The following is an 18,750-nucleotide window of genomic DNA, read 5'->3' as shown; positions in this document are numbered from 1 at the left end:
ATTTCAAAATTAGAAGCCCGGCAATTGATTCTATGCAAATTGATGCACAACCGAGATCCGTTTTCTACCGGACGGGACGGTGAAAATTAATTTTTAATGGCGCGTTAACCTTTTCCTTGTTGCAGAAAAGCGTAATGGATTTAAGATTGTACGCGTGTAACTTGGCACGCGTGTGAGTCACGTACGTGGACCGATGACAGAAATTCCACTTGAACAGCGTCGGGATGCTAATACAACCTAATTCTAGTCATTTTTATCGTTAAAGAATAAAGAGGCGCGAAAATGTAGTGAAATCGTTGCTTTCGAAACGCTAAGCAATCAAGAAGAATTAAAAAACAATTAAGAATAACAAATATTTATCAGGAGTCTGTAGCAAATTGCTTTACCCAACTCTTTTCTGTTATAACGAAGTAACGTAAACGGACGTTTCTACAGCGAATCTCGTTATTTGTTCAGGCTGATTAGCATAACCGCTTCGGTCCTCGCTCTTAAAGCTACATAACCAGCGTAACAAAGAAACTGTCACAGCATGTTGCGAATGATTGTCCGGATGAATCACCGTCATCTCGATCCTCCTTTAACGCAAAAGACTTTACGCTTGACGCACAAGCGTTCCGCTCCAATTTGATCGTTTACGTCAAATCCTTCAAGTATGTTAAAAATTTTACGAAATTCGAATACAGACGTTTCGAAATTCCATCGACTCGACTCGCTTTTTTTATACTTTATCGATCGATTTTCCCTTTTATTCGTTAATAATAATTTCACGTCGCATAAAGTTTCCCTTAAGCCAGTTTAACAAACAAGTTTTGGTTTCTTTTAAAAGTTTATTACGTAAAAATTCGAAAGATAAACAAAATTCGTTCTTCACGTCCAGTACCAAAGGAACGAGTACTCCTTCGGTTGTTGGCTTTCGTTCGCCGGCAATTTCGTCGCATTATCGCTGGCAACGAACGAAACGTTCGGCTGATGACCAAATTCGTTCGACAAATATTTCACTCGGGTATCGATACCATTTTCACTTTCTATGCGAAAGCTGCCCCCCGCAGCATCTAACCCCCGCTTCTATATTCATCTTCTTGATGCTCGTGCGTCGTTATCGAATAATTAAAGCGATAGTAAAGATCATTCGCCGTCTTCTCCGGCATTTGATCATCTATATTCGGCTGTTTGAGGCGCGGATCTACCGCATCTTTCACGACATCTTGAACTAAATTCTTTCCTCTTCTTTCCTTAGAAAAATCCTTCGAGCTTCGAGAGATGAGAATGTTCATCTGCAAAGTAATTGAGTAAATAGTAAAATGAGAAATAAAAACAGTCGAATCAAACGATAGTCATCGGACGTGTAAGAGAAGGATCTTTTACCATTTCTCCTTTTTCCCATTTCCAACGACTTTGCCATCCCTTGTGCCAGGGCATCCAACTTTGTACTAGAAGTAAGTAGCGTTACCGGTCCAATGGTCTGCGTAGTACGTTCAGATTCGTTTGTTTTCACTACGAATTTGCACGCACTACAAGCCCTCTCTACAGCTTCTACCAGCCTCTTTGCAATTTCCGGCCTTCCTTTCAATATTTCTCGCGCATCCTTCACTGAAATTTAACCACTAGGCTCTATCACTTTTCTCCAATATATATTCGAATTATCTCGGTTTATGAATATAATTTGCAGACTTACAACTTTTAATTCTTCTGCAAGTCATCCTGGCGGTGATAAAACCACCGTTTTTATCTGTGGCGTATCCTGTTTCCTGATACACTCCATCCGCAGTTATGAATCCATATTCTCCCGTGATAATTCCATCAGCATCTTGTGAAATGGACATACGCATTTCGTTAACTCTGGCTTTCGTCGAATATTTACGTCTGAATCACTCTCGTTCCGAAAAGAAAAACAAAAAGATGTTTAACGCGATTGAAATGGACTCGAAGAACGCAACAGGATTAATTCGCTTCAATTGTTACGTGTTTTACGAACCTTTCTTCTCCTACCTATGTTGAAAATCAACGATCTCGAACCCAAATTCGTAAGGTCTGTTTCGCTCGGCCGTTTCACTTGTCATCGTAAAATTCCAAAGGATAAGAATAAGGAAGAGAAAGCACATAATTCTGGTAACCGTTCTCTAAAACGGCTCGAGTATACTTCGATCTTTTCACAACGTTAAGGTTAAAGTTGAGAGCAAAATTCGACTAACAATAATTTGACTAAGTAAGCTGCGTTTATTCCAAATATGAACCCGTAACGTTAAGACGTGCTTTGTTACAATTAATCCTACAAAGGTAAAGAAATTTAATTGTTTCAAATGAAAGTTAATAAAACGAAGTCAGTTGTCGAACCGAGTATCTTTAGGCAACGAATTACTTTCAAACTGTACACACTAAACAGCTGTATACGCTAAAGTCAATCCATTTTTGCTCTCAACATCTCAGATATTTTGGCTTGGTCAGCACGTTAAACGAAGAAGAGCCTCTCGAGACTTGAACGATGATGTAACTAAGCGAGGAAAAGATTTTCTTCGATTTACCGAACAACTTATCGAAGGAGAAGAGGAAATCCTGGAATCCGCATATGCGAAAAGTTCTACGGACACGTACAAGTGTCCTCGACGCTCGCTTTCGCGCGTTTCGTATGCCTGGATAATTATATGACGACATACGGCGGTAAATCTTCTACCGACGCATCGAAGCTACATCGATTTTCTACGAATGTACAAAACCGTAAAAGTTCTTGCCAAAGTTTCTTTTTAAACCACGTTTTTGTCGCGTACACCGTACAATATTTACGTTCCCGTAATAACTGCGAATTTCGCGAATTTATCAACTATCTTCTGGATTGCACGCGTTACTCTTCTTTTCAAAGAAGATTCTACGCGAGTGGATTTCTATCTCACGTACGTTTTCTCCGATCTTTAATGTTACGTATTTCTACCTCTACCGGTTTACGATTACCTCGTCAGAGATCCAGCAGAGATTAAGGGATCCGGGTGTTTAATTTAATTAAACGAAATTAATAAGCGACGAACGAGACTATATACCATTAAATGCCATCGAGATCTGTCATAAAGATCGTTAATTTATATAGTTAAAGGCGAACAACGTCGGTATCGTGTAAACATAATGCAAACGTTAAGGGAAAAATTCTCTCAAAGAGAATTCGACTTTTCTAATGACAAACACGCTCGACCAAATTAGACACGCGATTGTAGGTTTTCTTAAAAAGCCGAATGCTTTCACGTGTCGTGGCGTCGATCTAAGCTCGTACGCATACAGAGATTAATCCGGGTTCCATTCTGATTTGCCACGTATGCGTCGTGCATCGTGCATTTTGTAGTTTAGAAAACGGTATAGGACTACGATTCGTATGGCGAACTGTCGATACGGGATCGATGGCATTGGCATACTAACTATGCGAGCGGAAGGTGGGTTTCTGGCACGTATACGCACCACGAATATCGAGGCCTTGGAGAATAAATTCGACATTGACAATACTTTCGTTACATGCCCCTAGCATCGATCTATATCCGTCTCTAACGATCGAAGCTCGTCACGAAACGTTATACGCAAACAGTTTGCTCGTTTCTTAAAAAGTAGAGCGGTCTTCTGGTGCAATTTTTGCATTCAAGAATCGTGATCGCGGTTACCGTAAACGTGAGGAATTTTCTGAAACGGTAGCTACAGTAATTCGCCAAAGTATCTCGATGCTTATTTTTATCGATACACTTTGGATTTCATATGGGACATTTAGAAATTTCACTAGCGGTATAATGACAGCCGACGCTCATCGCGATTATATCGGTAAAGTTTGAAAGAAATCCGAAGGTGTACGCAGAACCTACGAAATAGGCGGACCAAGTATGCCGTGCTTCGGAGAAATCACGAAAATATCGAAACGCTTAATTATCCATTACGCTAATAATTCGTTACATATGTATTTAAGACGAACGTTTATGTCGTATACCAATTTTTTACCAAATAGCTCGTAGCAAATGTCTTTTAACTTCTTTGTAGATCTTCCGATTGGCTTCAAGTTTCAACGACATAATCGCGATAAGCCTGTCTCGTTGCGGCGTTGATGAAATTTTATCCGAGAAAAACGAAAGAAAGCTGCGCCGTAATCCCGAAGACGTCTGGTCATCGGCACGTAATGTTCATCACCGTTGAAATCGATCGGTATCATTTAAATTTCGATTTCGACGTTGAATTTAACGGCAGAGAAAAGGGAAAACGCTGGTAGGAGCTGATCGCTTTACAATCTGGACCAAAATGCCGTTACCAGCTCGAAGTAGGTCACTTGGAATATCTCGCTGTTGGTCATTGCGCCGGACGTTCTTTCGAGACCCAAAATTTAATTTTAATTTTATATACGAATTTTATATACGGTGTCTTTTCGTCGTGTGGAAAATCGTGTATACTGTTGATTTGAACCGTATATTTGAATTATCGCGACATTTTGTCGCGATCATTACGTATCACAGATACACAATTTGATTGGAACAGCAATTACCCTAAATACGATTATTCGATGAAGTAATCGAAGCTATTCTATTTTAAAGGTGCCGTTTTCATTCGCCGTCCCCACCAGCCTTTGTCGTCGTCTTCCAGTTCGTGATAGGTGTGATAATAGTGATCGTGATATTCAGGTTTATGGATCAGTACCACTTCCGATTTCTGCGAATTCCTCAGCGCGTTGTACAACATTATCGCCAACGCGATTTTTCCTATGAAGATGCTTCGAAGCAAATTGATCTTGAGGGAGGCGAGGGTAGCTGGTAACGTTGCTAACTAAAATGCAAATGCGCGTTAGAAGTAGCGGGTTTCTAAATTCATTTATCAGCGATATGTAGACTGCGAATATTTATGCATTTATGGGGAATACTAAAGCGTAAAGATATACAAAGTGGAAAAGGGGGGTACAAAACACGAGACTAAACACTTGCTCGCAACGCAGTTCGCGATCGATCATCAACCACTGTACGCACTATTTTCCCATTTATTCCTCTCTACTTCGGCTTCTCTACCATCTTTTAAAACTTGCATCTTGGAAATTTAGAACGATAAGTATTTCGACGTTTTACCTTGTTCTTTATCCTCGCGTTGAAGTACAAGTATTAAATGTTCGTGAAATTAGTTCACCTGGGGCAAAAGGGAACACCAGCGTGGAGTAAAACGCAACGCCCACGTAGCCCTATTAGCCACGTAGCCACATAGGGAAGAGTGAAAATGTCTCTTGGTATATATTATTGTATTTTGCAATTATTATATCGCGAAATAAAATTGTACTTATTGTACCAGTTTCCGAGAAAATTCATACGATGCGTGAAATGTCGCAGATGGGTCCACGAGGCTTGTATGGCTCGATAGTAGCGCATTGTACCCCGCCATTCCGTTATTGCATAAACATTTGCAGACTAGTAATACGTATAGGGTGTTAATTTAAACCTGCCAGATTAGAGGAGCCATCATCATCGTCATTCCAATTCTCTTTAGGATACCTTTCTTAAACCTGAATCTTCCTGTATCCCGTTGCTCTACATCGTTCCCTTCAAAAGAAATTGTAACGAATCGCGTGATTCGTGGGTGCGTATCGAACACCGATCTTAGAAACGTTTTACTTACTTACGAACAGCGACGACAGGCTCAGAGTAACGTTCGCTTCGTCGTTCGCGATATACAGTGTTACACCCTGAGAAACGTCAACCCTCAAAGTGTCGTTCAAATCCTTTGCGACATCTTCGGCACGGGCCAAAGTTTGAGAGAGAATTACGATGCACAAGCACGAAAAAATTGCGTCCACTCTGTTCATGGCTGCGTTGCGTCGCGTCGTCGCTTAGAAAGTTAATTCTTAGATAGAAATATAACCTATTAGCTTCCTTTTAACTGCCTTTCTAATTGCCGCTCAATTATTCATTCTTCTTACGTTCGTTACCTTTCCTTCTATCATTCTTCCGATATCGATCGTTAACGGGCGTAAGGAATCTCGTTGCGAATCACCGTTTACCGATTTCCGCGTAACAAATAACGTTACGCGTTTGTCGCTGCTCCTTTTCTTACTTCCGGTCCCGGGTCCGAGCTGACTCGACTGTCAGAACGATCTCGAAATTTGTCCGATTTTACAATCGCGCGGTCAAATTATCTTTCGAGCTTTTCGCACGCTTAAAGGATCAACGATCTGTTTTTACGTGTTTGTACTTTTATTCGTTTCATAACCGACGAGTGGAACGCGTGATGCTTGTACTCGATCGGTGATGAGACTGCTAAGGAATCGTAGCGAGCGGAGAGCAGACAATTTCCTTTTTGCCGTCTGCTTACCCCACTGAAACTAGGAAACTGGGTCTCTGCAGTTCGCAGCCGCGATTCGTGTCATAGAAGGTGTACTATACACGCGGTTGGTCACGGACGCGTGTGAGTTTAGCAGACCTTGAAGCGCGGAAAATTCAACTTTGCTTTTAGATCGCTAACAGTCGAGACTCTCGATTCTCTTCTCGTTCTTATCGAAAAATTGAAGAAGAATTGAATTTCGACGGATCCGTGGCCTATGACTTCTTCGGTGTCAGAAAATTCATAGTCGAGCAGCTCAATTTCGAAGTACAAAGAGAGATTTGCTTGCTAAGAAAGAGTTTAATAAATACATTCTACGATGATACATACACTTTGAATAAATAGGAGGAGAGACGCAGTTTCTTTACAAAATAAATTAACATTATTGCTAGTTTGAGGTAAACGTGAGGTTGCTCCTTAAACGTACGAGTTTACAATTTTGGTTTTCCAGGTTGGTCGATTAGGCGATACGAGTTACCAGTCTTATCTCAGAATACTTAAACAAAACTTTGGTACACGAGAAGCGAGCTGCGGTTCGCTGTATCGTCGATGCCTGCTTGACAACCGCAACGCGCTTACTCTATTTTCCCAGCACTGGTCGAGGTCGGGACCAGTCGGTCGGCAGGTAAGGAACGTAATAGGTCCGATAGCCTAGTTTCGATCGCGGCGATCGAAGAGAGACAGTTTTCCGAGAGAAGGATATCGTCGAAGAATTCATCATCATCATCCTCTGTAGTAGTAATGTTCTCCCGCGTTTTCTGGTCCGCTTGCCGACATCCATCCATTGTATGCTTGATTGTGGGCTGTCGGCAGGCTGTTGTGAACGTGCACGTGGATCGGTTGAGCACTCTGCGCATTGTACTGCCCACCAGAGATAAACTTGGCTATTATCGTGCTGAGTTTTAGCATCAATAGTATGGCACCTGCAACCAAATCGGTATTCAGATTATGCTGTAACGAAAGAATTACGACGTGCGAATTATAAGTAGGAAAAACGTTGCTATTGAATTCTAGACGTTTGGTGGATTTGGAAGAGCATCTATCGATAAATGGGTCGTCGATGTCTCCTGATTCAGTATGCATGTGGCGTACACTATCATAGCCGAACCGTTATCCCTACGTACATACGTACAATGACTGTAGAGTAATTTTCGCTTACCAACGAGCAATCCCTTCAGCGAGATCAGAGTTAAAACGGTTAGCATCGTCATCATCGCTCCCATCTTGTACATCATCGGCATTAACATAAACTGGATTCGCTTCTGGCCAAACGTCCGAGCTTGTCCGCTTGCTTTTCATAAATATTTAATATCCAATTAGTCGTTCGTCGAATCGATTGCAGTTTAACTATCGTGTTCGTTTTCGCCAACCATAATATCTCGAAACGTCAACTTTACGCTTACCTCGAACATTCTTCCTTCCGCCGACGAACAGATCGTCGAGGAATTTTCTCAGCTCCTGGATATCGGGGTCCACGGTCGCGTCCTTGGAAATCGGCAGCAGTTTGGTGACTTTGGCGCGTTCAGCTTCGCGCTGGTAACCCGCAGCGACACCAACACTCTGGACGTCCGACAGGATTGCACTTTTTGGAAAAGTAGTCGCGAGCAACGCGCACGCCAGCGTCCAACCAATCGGCCGCATTATCGAACCGGTTACGATCACGTGGTTCTCTTCATCGACACCGGGGCTCCGCTCCAGGCAAAGAATTTCCCTGCCTACGATCGCTACTCGATCTTTGATCGCCAGATACGAGCAGGAACCACGAATTACAACGTGTTAATCGTGCTCGGACGAGCCGCCGTATGATTCGGACGAACGACCACGACGACGTTCGCGCTACAAAAGAGGATCGGCCTACGTGTGCGCGGTGGATCTGCGCACTACCTCGAATTTCCTCCTCGACTGTCAATTTCGTGGACGCGCCGCGGTTGAAACACTTTTGGAGAACGCTATTAGAACGTGCCGCGAGCTTCGCCGGCGTATTCAGCGCGATCACAGCCGCCTCGTTGCATTTACCAGGCTGCAATTTTTCAATTTCGTTCTACCCAACGATCCCGTATCGCCCGTCTCCTTTCTCGCGATGCTCGTTGGAAGATTTTGCAAAAGGGCTTATCTCCGTTATAATATACTTATAAACGACTTATAAATGTTATCTCCGTTTCGAAAAAGAAAATGGAATATCGATCGATTGGGACAAAACGTAAGATCGCGTTATTCGAGGGTCAAAGCTAGCAGTCCCTTCACGAGTCGTCCGGAATCTTTCCTGCATCCAACGTACATCATGTCCCACTTTCATGGTCGCTGTGCCGCGATCATCCGTACATTGCTCGCCTCGCATGGAACTGCTCGACCGTGGAATCCCGTAGCCGAGGATCGTCGCGTCAGCGACACCATACGTTCATCCATCGTTGATTATCGTTCGAGTGTGAAGAGAAAGACTCGTTTCCTTAAAACCGTCAAAGGAATACGAAACGAAGGAGGCAGCAACTATAGAACGCCTTTGTCCATTACGTTTTCAATGGCTTTCACGGCCCTGCTAATTTAACGCAGTCAAGCAGCTGTTTTTGCAGCGAAGAAGGTAATAATAAACGTGGTCTGCAATTTCGAAGGAATTACAAACTTTAATAACATTCCTGAATGGAATGAAATGAAGTAACCGGATGGTCCTGTGGAAGCTTCGATGGGTCCATATTGATCCATACGCATCTTTTTTCTATTGCCTAGATACGCGATTCTTTGCTTGTAAAGTTGAACGTGAAATTAAGTAACATTTGCTTTTCGCACACATCTTGGAGACAATCCGAGTATCTCTGACATCTCAAATCTAGGACAGTTCGAAAATGCGGATCGAGATAGACCCAGCGCATGGTGCGTCGATTCGATTATTCGGACAATGCTGACGCAATATGGCATAACGTTTTCACGCGTTTGGACGAAATATAGAAAGAACCGGAGAAAGCGGTGATCGGTAAGTCGAGAGGAAGATCGTAATTGCTTAAAGCGAAAAGAAGTTTCTAATGAAAAAGAAGACGATTCTAAAGGTGGTCAACCACGGAGAAACTTATTGGCAACCCGGTAGACGTATCACGCGGTACGCGCCGACGTAAAATCTCGCGAATAATCAGGTGACATAACATGGAGCTGGGAAGCGTGAAACATTCCGCAGAGAAAATGGTAAAAGTAAAGGAGCGAAAGCAGCAATTTGCATGATATGGATTTGCGCCGGAGAGGCGGACGCGGTTATTGCCAGTAAGATCAGAGTCGACGCGGTTGTGAATACACCTTAAGAACGAAGGTGGCATTGGACGGATAAAAGGAAGAAAAGCGGTACAGGTTTACTGCATCGGCTTTGCGAGGTGAATCCGAATTCTTTATGGAAGGAAAGAGAGAAGCGTAAGCCGAAGAAGGAAACAGTGGAGGCCATGTTGGAAAATAATGTGCGTCGTAAAAATTCTTTACCCTCCCGTATCCTGTTGCCGGGTACTCCCCTTTCTCCCTGCCGTCCCTTCTAGTCTCGATTCGCGCTCAAGGACTAAAAATCCAACCCCTTGCACCAGAACCAGAAAGGCCGTATTAAAGATGTACTTGAAACCCGGCTTCGACCGTATTCGAGCTGTATCCTCCGGTCTCTTCGCGACGACTTCTTCTTCTTCCCTCGCCGTCTTTTTGCTCCCCTCTCTTGCAACGTTTGCCCGCTCGAACGTTGTGCTCGATCGCGGCGAGCTTTTAAAAGCCAGCCTCGGTGCGGATATTTTAAGAATACGATAAGGATAAAAGAAACTGATAAATGACTTTTTTGTACCACCGGAGAACGTTCTTCGCCTCCAAGAAGCAAGTTTTTTCGAGGTCAGCTCGTCCGATACGCCGACTGTCGCTTAATTTCCCTTTGCCATCGAAAGTACCGTCTTATCGTTCGGGAAAACAAGAACGAAATATCAGATTCCGATATTTCGCAGGAGAATCTGAACTCTCCGAGTCGATAACCGCGGGTCGATTCGAATTCCGTTCTTGGCTGTTCCCCGCGGTGTCCAGCCGACTATCTTTTCTCCGTTTAACTGGCGTCGATCTACGATTCTGTTAGTCCAACAGAAATGGCGGAAATGCTAGGAAACGAGGGACGAGAGGTCGAATAGAGTAGAATCGCAAGAGGCTTTGGCGTTATTTTCCAAGCACCACTGCCTCAAGGTTGAATGGCTCATTACCGTTCGGCCGCAAGAAGAAACAGAGCTGGACACATTAGCGGTCGGCAACCGGTATAAGCGACTCGTTGCTTCAGCCACGCTGGATGTCGGGCCATAAAAGAGAAGCGATATTATCCTTGCGATAGAGTTTTTAAACGACCATTCATGACAGGATTCTATCTATCGGCTAGAAAACGTTGCACAAAACGCGCGCGCAATTTCTTCAAACCCTGAAAATGTTCTGCTCGCGAAGGAGGACGCCGGTAGAGTCGTTTAATGGAATGATTCTGCGAATCTCCGCTGCCGATGGAATCGTAAGAAACGTAAAGGTAAATGCATCTACACCCGTTAGACCGCGAACTCGATTCGCTCGTAGAGGGGCAGCATAAAAATGGAAATTCCCGGCTGTTGCCTATTCACACAGTCTCGTGAATGCCCGCGTCTCGTTGGTTGAGCCTGTACGTACACTCTCACGAGCATCTTCCTCCGCTGCGTCCCGGACGACGCTATATGTATTACCATACCTCCGCCATGGTTGACCATAGACCGGCTCACAAGTGGCCGAGACATTCGCCTCTCGACCGCGACCATGAGAGCACTCAACTCGCGACGCCTACAGCCAACAAGGACCTTCCATCTCTTCCCTCGATCTTTCCTCTGTCTGCTGTTTCTCCTGTTCGTTGTCCGCGTTGGCCAACCACGCAGTGTACCGCACGATGAACAGAACCAGGCTCAACCAGTTGCCAAACTTTCGCCGGGCGCGAAGAAAGGCGACATCGGTGAAATAAATTCGATGAAGATCGACGAGGCCAAGTCCGAAGAATCGAAGGAGAACGTTAAAGACACTTATGAATCGCTGATCGTAAAATGTGGTCCTCGGGGAGATGATTTCGTAGTGTCCGAAGGAGAGTCCAGGAAGAAAAGAGAGAATCAGAAGACGAAGAAGGCGGTGGACGTGGTTGGAGCGAGTGACGGGGCTAGCGGCGAGGTGTTAAAACGGGAAGACGAGGAAGCTGGTGTGGTGAAAAAGCGTAGAAGGAACGACGTTGCTTTGGTCGGTAAATCCGAGATTCGAGAGAGCGAAGGTATCCAAGTTGGACAGATCGGAGAAGCTACGGACGAGGGAATCAGGAGATTCGATTCGCAAGTGGATGCCGATGGTGTTGCGCCTTGTTCGTTCGACGCGCGTCGGAATAACGAAGAATACAAAGGCTCTGTAAAAGCGATCGAGCCTAAAGAATCGGAGATATCCAATGCCGAAGAGAGTCGCGTCCAGGATGATGAAAAATCGAAACAAGCGCTTCCCAATTACTTTCGAAAATCGGGAAAGCTCGAGGACGACGACGACTACGAAGATGTATACTCGTCGGACGAAAGAGTAGCCTCCGAAGAGAGCGAAGAGTTTACCGCCTCGCCTTTCGTCCATCCTCGAGGTAAATCGAAACGTAAGAGTTCCACCGTTTACTTGAACGCGGAGGAGAAGAAGATATCCGACGGGGAACAGCAATCGATCGTCGATGGACAGATAAAGAAGTTAATATCGATTCGCGACGACGCGTTGGACGCTCAGAAGACCGACAAGATAGACGAGGCCAAAGTCTTAAGTTCGAAACGCCAGGTTGGGGCGGACGAATGGCTTGCCTTTAACAACGAGGAGAAGGTTCGGAACGCGAACAAGGTAAAACATATTAAACTAACAGACGCTAAACGATCGGCGAAGGTGTATAGTTTTCTTAAACGGCGGACGGCTCGGGCAATTTCTTTGCAAAACCAGATCGAGGATAGCGCGTTCGTACAACGTTTGAGAAAGCGGACGAGCAAAGTTCTTCCGGAAATTCCTAGATTCGCGAAGAGGCAGTTGCTAGACACCGAGCAGTCGGAGTCTTGAGTTCGAGTCTTACGCGAGCGATACGAACGAGCTTGGTTTGACCGAGATTATTCGGTCGCGAATAATCAGACGCGCCGAACTATTAGTAGCTGATAGAGAGCCGACGATCCTTCGTCGTTAACTCGACGGGATGCGTTCGACGGCTTAGTGTCTTAAATTGTATGGAAATTTTCGTTTGGCCGCTCGCGATGGACGATCTTCCGGAATCGATCGGTCAACGCTTGGGCAACCTTGCGATCGAGATAAACGTGTTTGACGTGTTTCAGGGTAACAAGCAAAAATCGGGCAGAGTCGAGGATCTTCATCGAGTCAGGCTTCTCACCCCGGACGTCGCAGTCTACAACATCCTGCAGGACGCTCTGGAATCGTATCCCAACGACGAAACGCTGGTCTCTTACATCGATCCGAAGAACGACACTCTGAAGGAATTGCTCACTTTCGATCAGTTGACTATTCTCCAGATGGCCGAGAAATTTTTACCTCAAGCCTTACGCCGAGAATATTCCGACAAGATGTTCTCGTGCGTCAGAAGATTCGAATATTTTAGTTGCGTCAAGTACTTTGCGTGGCCTTTGGTCAAACAATACTTCCCAGCGTTGCCCGCTTTTCCAGATTACCAATGTTGGTATCCGATCGCCGATCTGTCTCCGCAGTATCCGATTTTCCCCTTTCCCAGCTTCTCGGAAGACATCGGCGAGCTGCCGGAAGTGGTGGACGCCGATGGTACCAGAACGAGGAAGCCTAGACCAGAGGCGCTCATCATCCAGGTTCTTCAAAATACGCTAAAGGAACAGCCACGTATATCCACTTCGCCGTCTTTTCTGGATCAATCGATGGATACGTACGTAACTCTGATACCCGAGGATCAATTATTAACCATCAACATGGCCGAGCAATTGATACCAATCTCTTATCGGCCAGAATTCGTTCAGAAGACCGTCAGGTGCATGAAGGAGTACAACTATCTCTCCTGTTTCAAATACTCAGCCTGGCCCACGGTCAAACGTTTCATTCCGACTCTTCCGGACATTTTCAGTCTCTTGCCGGAGTTTCAGGGTGCAGGACTGTCGTCGGACGTTGGCAGCTACGTTCCGCAACTATCCCCCTATTCCAATCTCAACTTCTACGTGCCTGTCGGAGCGACTACCGTTCCAGAGGATACCCAGGCACCGGCTTATTCGTCGCTAAAGAATCGAGGAACTTTGTTACGATCTTCCGACCAGTTGGAGACCAAGATCTTGGAGATCCTACAGAAGGTCTATCTTACGAAATCCTACGAACAGGCCAGAGAGATACCGTCGTTTATTTTAACGGGAAACGCCGTGAGATTCGTTACGTTTACCAAGAGGCAAATCGAAATCTTGCACCTGACGGAATCTCTCCTCCCGCCATCTGCTCGCGCAACTTTCATCACCGAGTTTCTTTCCTACCTTCAGAAGAGCAACGACTTCATCGACGCCGCCAGATACGTAATATGGCCAACGATCGCAAAGTACCAGCCGACATTATCCGAATTCCCACAATCCGAGGCTCCCGATCACGCAAAGGAGCGAGTTGATCCGCAAGGATCTTCGGAGATCGAGCAAAGCTCGATAAATCCTGGCTTTCTGATACAGGAACGAGTCGTGTCGAACGTGGATAAAGAGAAGGCGGCGGGTATCTTCTTCAGAGACAAGGAATCGCGAAACAGAGTACCCAATGTACCGGTAATCAGCGTATCAGGCACTAGATTTGTCCCAATATACTCCGAGCTTCCAGAGTCTGTGATTTATAACATTCTGCGATCGGTTCAACTGCAATCCATCAAATCCACTTCAGCAACTTCCAGTTTCACCACCAAAAACCAGGCGTTCCTCGACTTGCTTACCACGCAACAGGCGAGTATCATTGGTATCGTGGATACTTTGCTTCCGGACAATGTTCGACCCGATTTTGTCAACGCGATGCTCTCGTGCTTACGCACCGAAAACTTTCTCATATGCACCAAGGACGTGGTTTGGCCAACGCTGTCGCTCTATTTCCCCTGGTTGCCTAATTTCCCGGACTTTGGTATAGTAAGCAGCGTACGACCCAGTGGTCCGCCCACTGCCGTCTCAAATTCCACGTTAACGGAATCTGGCTCTAGTTCCGATACGCCGGCTCTTTCAGAGACCGACGTGAAGACAGGACAACACGGGGACACCACAGTGACCATAACCGACACCAGGTTCTTTCCAATTTACAACGAATTGCCAGAGACTATCATATCCAACATCCTGAAAGCTGTTCAATTTTCTGTTCCTAATTTACCTGGTTCGCCAGCTCCGGTAAGAACGCAAGAGTTTTCGCCGCATCTGTCGGAGCATCAGATTAACATTATAAATATCGCGGAGAATTTGTTGCCGATTCCAACGAGGCTCGAATATATCGAGAATATCAAGCCATGCATCAAGGAACGAAACTTCTTGGAATGCAGCAGAGACGTAACTTGGCCAACGATCGCCAAGTTTTATCCATGGCTACCTAGCTTCCCGAATTTCGGTACTCTTCAGAATCTGCCTGACGAGTCCAATTCCGGTTCCGTCAACCTTCAAGTTGTCCTGTCGGAGAAACCTTCCAGCCCCGCGGCGCAGGCTTCTCAAGCTGGTTCGATCAAAGAAGCAGAACTTTTGGAGCAAGCTGAGGAAAAAATAGAGAATATCTTATCCGACATTTTGAGCAAGAGTCCGGAATTGGAGCGATCGTATTTAAATCTAACCGATTCTGTTGCTTCCAGTTTGAACAAGAGGCAGATAAATATCATCAGATTGGTGGAAAGAGGAATACCGGACACGGCTAGACAATCTTACGTCGCGCGAATGCGAAATTGCATAACGGGTTACAATTTCGTAGCTTGCACGAACAACATCATCTGGCCGATTCTCAAACAATACAGTTTCTCATTGCCCGACTTTTCCAGCATCAGCGATCTGTTTGCTCAGTTCCCCGGCTTCGTACAGATTCCCGGCCTGCCAGACTTTGGTTCCATCGCCAGTAATATTCCAGGTATCTCTCAACTGCCAGGGATTTTACAGATCCCCGGAATTTCCCAGCTGTCAACCGAGTTTCCCACGTTGTCAACGCTGTCTGGCGAACTCGCGGCACGATCGGACTCGCAAAATTCGCAAAGTAATTCGCGCGCTGAAGCCCAGGAGGGCAAATCGAACGGAGACCCAACGATCACGCCGTCAGTAGGTGAATCTATCGTTGATCGATATTTCTAGAAACTATCGGAATTATCTCTAATTCTTTCTATCTTTACAGACAATGACGGAGCCGTCCCGGGATACGCAAACCAACCGCCAGGCATCCTCATAGACATCTCCAACGAGAAGGTCGACTTACCCGATACCGGTAGAGAAGCGGCAACTATCGATTCAAAATCGTCGGAAGAAGTTCAAAGCAGACAACGTAGGAGCACCATAGACGTCCTCGGCTCTTATTACGATAACGAAGAAGCGGACACAGCGGATAGCTTGGCGTCTTCGAAATCGTCGACCCTGGCGTTGCCAAACATCACGGAATCCGAGTACCTTCGGTTATTGATCAGAGTGAAGGAGAATCTGAGATTTTCCAACGCGAGTCCCTCCAAATCGGAACAGTACCTCGTCGACAAGTTGAACTCCACGATGAGAAATTCTTTGACCGCCGACCAGTACGAGATCTTAAAGATTATCCAAGACTTGGAAGATCGGCCATCGAACAAAGGAATTACGCAGCAGGTTATACAGTGTCTTCTGAGTCTCAGCTTCATACGATGCTTGGGTATCTTCGTTTGGCCGCTTGTCGTCAGTAATCTGCCTTCCCTTCCTGGTCTTCCGTCTCTACCAAGTTTCGGTATCTTGGGCCGTTACTTGGACACGGACAGCCAGGTGCGCAATTTCTTCGGCATGTCGACGACTGACTTCGAGCAGAGGCTGCTGGAAAGGAAGGAATCGATCGAGAGCTTCTTGCTCGACTGGTACAGGAAGCTGGCGGACGACAAGTTTCAAACGGATGTAGGATATCTCAAGATCAAGGGCTACGGGAATAATCAGCTGGGAATTAGCTTCTCCGGATTCAGAGAAGGTAGAGGGGCGAAACTCAAGGATAACAAGAATCTTCCTAGTATACTGACGATCATAAGCGACATAATGGAGGAAGTTTTGGACCAACGACCCGAAGGTGACAGAGCGAAGAAGGACAAGGAGAAAAGGGAAAGAAGCATAGAGGGTTCGAGGGAAACTGATATTCAGTTCTTGAAGAACAGCGAGGAGATCGTTGATACCAAGAGATCCATAGACGACGATGAGATTATCACGCTGTTCCTCGACAGGATCAGGCCGAACGATTCCGAGATAGAGAACGACGATGCCAAGTATACTTCGGACGACGCGTACGATGCTTTCGGAGTTCTCTTTGGGACGAAACTGCACGACAAGCTTGCCGGCGAAATAGAATCTCTCGATGACGAGTTTAAAATGGAAAAGTCGGAGAACGGTCCGATAGAGCCGATAAGGGAGGTAGACATCGTGTCTTTGGAGTCTGGAAACGATTCTACCGACGAGTTGAAAGTTCTACCGACGAAGAGCCAAGTGGCGTACGATTTCGAGAAAGAGTCGTCGCGGGACCAAGAAGAAAGACAAAGACAGAAACGAGCTAGGAACTTTTTCAAATCTTTTTTAGAGAAATATTCGGACGGACGGTCCAAGGACGACCCCAACGGGAGAAGTTTCGATAACGTCGGAGATAACAAAATCATCGAAGAATATGAGAAAGACGCGAAATCCACTTTGGTCGTTCAACTGCCGCGTTTGCACGAGGAAGTGGTGTCGAGAAAGGTGACCAATTCGATGATTCACATGGGCAAAGCTTTCAAGACGAAGATGACGCAGATGATGCCGGGATTCGGACTGGTCCTGTCGTTTTTGCTTCAAATGGCCCTGGCTCATGCGCGTGCAACCGCGTCGATGGCTGGAATGATCAGCAATATGGCTCTCGGAACGGCTATGTTCGGAATGATTCGAGATTCTTTCTTTGGATCGAGCGGTCATCCAAAAATTAAGTACGTTTACGACAACGATAAGAACGGACCGGGAATCTCTTGGCCTACTCAATACGAATCCGGTTCTCGTTACTACGGACATCAGCCATCGTTATAGATAACTAATTGCTACGAGCGTCGTTGGAATATTATATCGGATAGCGGAGCGATGAAATTTCACGCGATATTCGTTAGATCTCTTGCACGCGTGGCGATTTTGATAGATGTAAGATGATAAGAGCAAGCGATGTTCGAGGATTCCGGATTTCTTGGGAACAGGAGTCGAATCATCTGGAGTCGGGGTGCATAGGCTAGCCTACGAGCCAGTTTTAATTAAGTAAGAGGGTTCTACGGTTACTGATTACGATTACGATTACGCTATGGTAGAATTGTAGTTGACGCACGGCACTTGATCCACTAAGAGTTAAGACGTATCGACTCGGTTGGTCGAGGGTTGGTCGTTCGTTTATCTTAAAGGCTGAATAACAATGAACGTTGTATTGGGCTAGCTTTAATTTTCTTCCGTAACGCGATCGACGACGATCCGATCGTCGGCGCTCTTACTCGGTCTTCCTACGAAATATAGACATATTTACATAGACATTTTAACAGCACGGACTGCAGAGACTCGATCTTAGTTAGGAACAAATGTGGCTCGGTATCGATACGTTTCGACGAGTTTATTTTAAATAAAATTCGTATCAGCTCTTGTTCGTTCGTGGAGGGTTTAATGGTGAAGGGTAACGCAATATCTTGATCGCGCTGTTCTCTTATCGATCTGCGTATAATCGAATTGCGCTCAATAACTAAGGACAACACGTAGGTGGTATACGTATATTGTAAAGGCCTTAGCTGCTAAGACTGCCAGCGATTCTCGCTAGTTTCTCCCAATATCTACCTTTACGAAGAATAAAAAAACGCTTGAGAATCCACCCATCCTGGTTTCCTTCCTACAAGCACCTCTGACTTAGCTACTAGCTTTTTATCGATCCTTCTGTTGCCGGCGCTAATTTTTCAAGATAAGGATCGCGGGATGCGCGCGAGTAACGTAATTGCTGCTGTCTCGGGCGCCTCGCTTCTTGCGCGTAAAAAGAAAAAAAAAAAAAAGGGAAAACTAAAACGAGCTACACCGACAGACATATATCGAGATTAAGAAGATGGATATTCGATTGTACGGCTTATCGCAATCGCGAGGAACGACGTTCCGGCTGCAATTTCAAGCGCTCGGAGGACCACGATCCAAACAGTCAAGGTTCGCACGAATACGACTTTATCTTCTTTCTTTATTTGCCGTACATCGGCTGCTTTATCTTCTTCTTCCTCTT

The 18,750-nt window shown here is 45.5% G+C and overlaps 4 protein-coding genes across 4 annotated transcripts; 1 reads left to right on the top strand and 3 right to left on the bottom strand.

Moving 5' to 3' along the window:
- Positions 1-867: 867 nt before the first annotated feature.
- LOC122574979 lies at positions 868-2,060 on the bottom strand. Its single transcript, XM_043743277.1, is given in 5 exon segments — positions 868-1,056; positions 1,059-1,274; positions 1,400-1,590; positions 1,676-1,807; positions 1,976-2,060. Coding segments are annotated over 5 exon segments (813 nt in total).
- Positions 2,061-4,539: 2,479 nt separating this feature from the next.
- LOC122574978 lies at positions 4,540-5,800 on the bottom strand. Its single transcript, XM_043743276.1, has 3 exons — positions 5,614-5,800; positions 5,437-5,537; positions 4,540-4,779 (listed from the first exon to the last, which is right to left on the bottom strand). The coding sequence occupies exons 1-3, from the start codon at positions 5,798-5,800 to the stop codon at positions 4,540-4,542; spliced, it is 528 nt and encodes a 175-aa protein (XP_043599211.1).
- Positions 5,801-6,675: 875 nt separating this feature from the next.
- On the bottom strand, positions 6,676-15,847 carry LOC122574720. The gene is made up of 4 exons (XM_043742635.1): positions 15,748-15,847; positions 7,719-8,030; positions 7,475-7,606; positions 6,676-7,238 (listed from the first exon to the last, which is right to left on the bottom strand). The coding sequence occupies exons 2-4, from the start codon at positions 7,954-7,956 to the stop codon at positions 7,039-7,041; spliced, it is 570 nt and encodes a 189-aa protein (XP_043598570.1). The 5' UTR covers positions 7,957-8,030; positions 15,748-15,847; the 3' UTR covers positions 6,676-7,038.
- LOC122574976 lies at positions 10,929-18,539 on the top strand. Its single transcript, XM_043743275.1, is given in 4 exon segments — positions 10,929-11,017; positions 11,019-12,156; positions 12,660-15,597; positions 15,667-18,539. Coding segments are annotated over 4 exon segments (6,042 nt in total). The 3' UTR covers positions 17,544-18,539.
- The last annotated feature ends 211 nt before the right edge of the window (positions 18,540-18,750 follow it).

The sequence above is a fragment of the Bombus pyrosoma genome, linkage group LG14 (assembly GCF_014825855.1).
Source record: "Bombus pyrosoma isolate SC7728 linkage group LG14, ASM1482585v1, whole genome shotgun sequence".
In the NCBI taxonomy this organism is placed as follows: domain Eukaryota; kingdom Metazoa; phylum Arthropoda; class Insecta; order Hymenoptera; family Apidae; genus Bombus; species Bombus pyrosoma.
The sequence above is the reverse complement of the archived record's forward strand: the minus strand, read 5'-3'. Positions and strand labels throughout refer to the sequence as shown.

What these genes read in the sequence shown, in the direction of transcription:
- LOC122574978 (XM_043743276.1), bottom strand. Translation starts at nt 5,800, where the DNA reads ATGAACAGAGTGGACGCAATTTTTTCGTGCTTGTGCATCGTAATTCTC. An exon ending in CCTGTCGTCGCTGTTCGTAA is followed by an intron (nt 5,538 to 5,613) that starts GTAAGTAAAACG and finishes TTTCTTTTGAAG; the next exon opens with GGAACGATGTAGAGCAACGG. An exon ending in TGGCTCCTCTAATCTGGCAG is followed by an intron (nt 4,780 to 5,436) that starts GTTTAAATTAAC and finishes TTTGCATTTTAG; the next exon opens with TTAGCAACGTTACCAGCTAC.
- LOC122574720 (XM_043742635.1), bottom strand. Translation starts at nt 7,956, where the DNA reads ATGCGGCCGATTGGTTGGACGCTGGCGTGCGCGTTGCTCGCGACTACT. An exon ending in CGGAAGGAAGAATGTTCGAG is followed by an intron (nt 7,607 to 7,718) that starts GTAAGCGTAAAG and finishes ATTTATGAAAAG; the next exon opens with CAAGCGGACAAGCTCGGACG. An exon ending in GCTGAAGGGATTGCTCGTTG is followed by an intron (nt 7,239 to 7,474) that starts GTAAGCGAAAAT and finishes ATTTGGTTGCAG; the next exon opens with GTGCCATACTATTGATGCTA.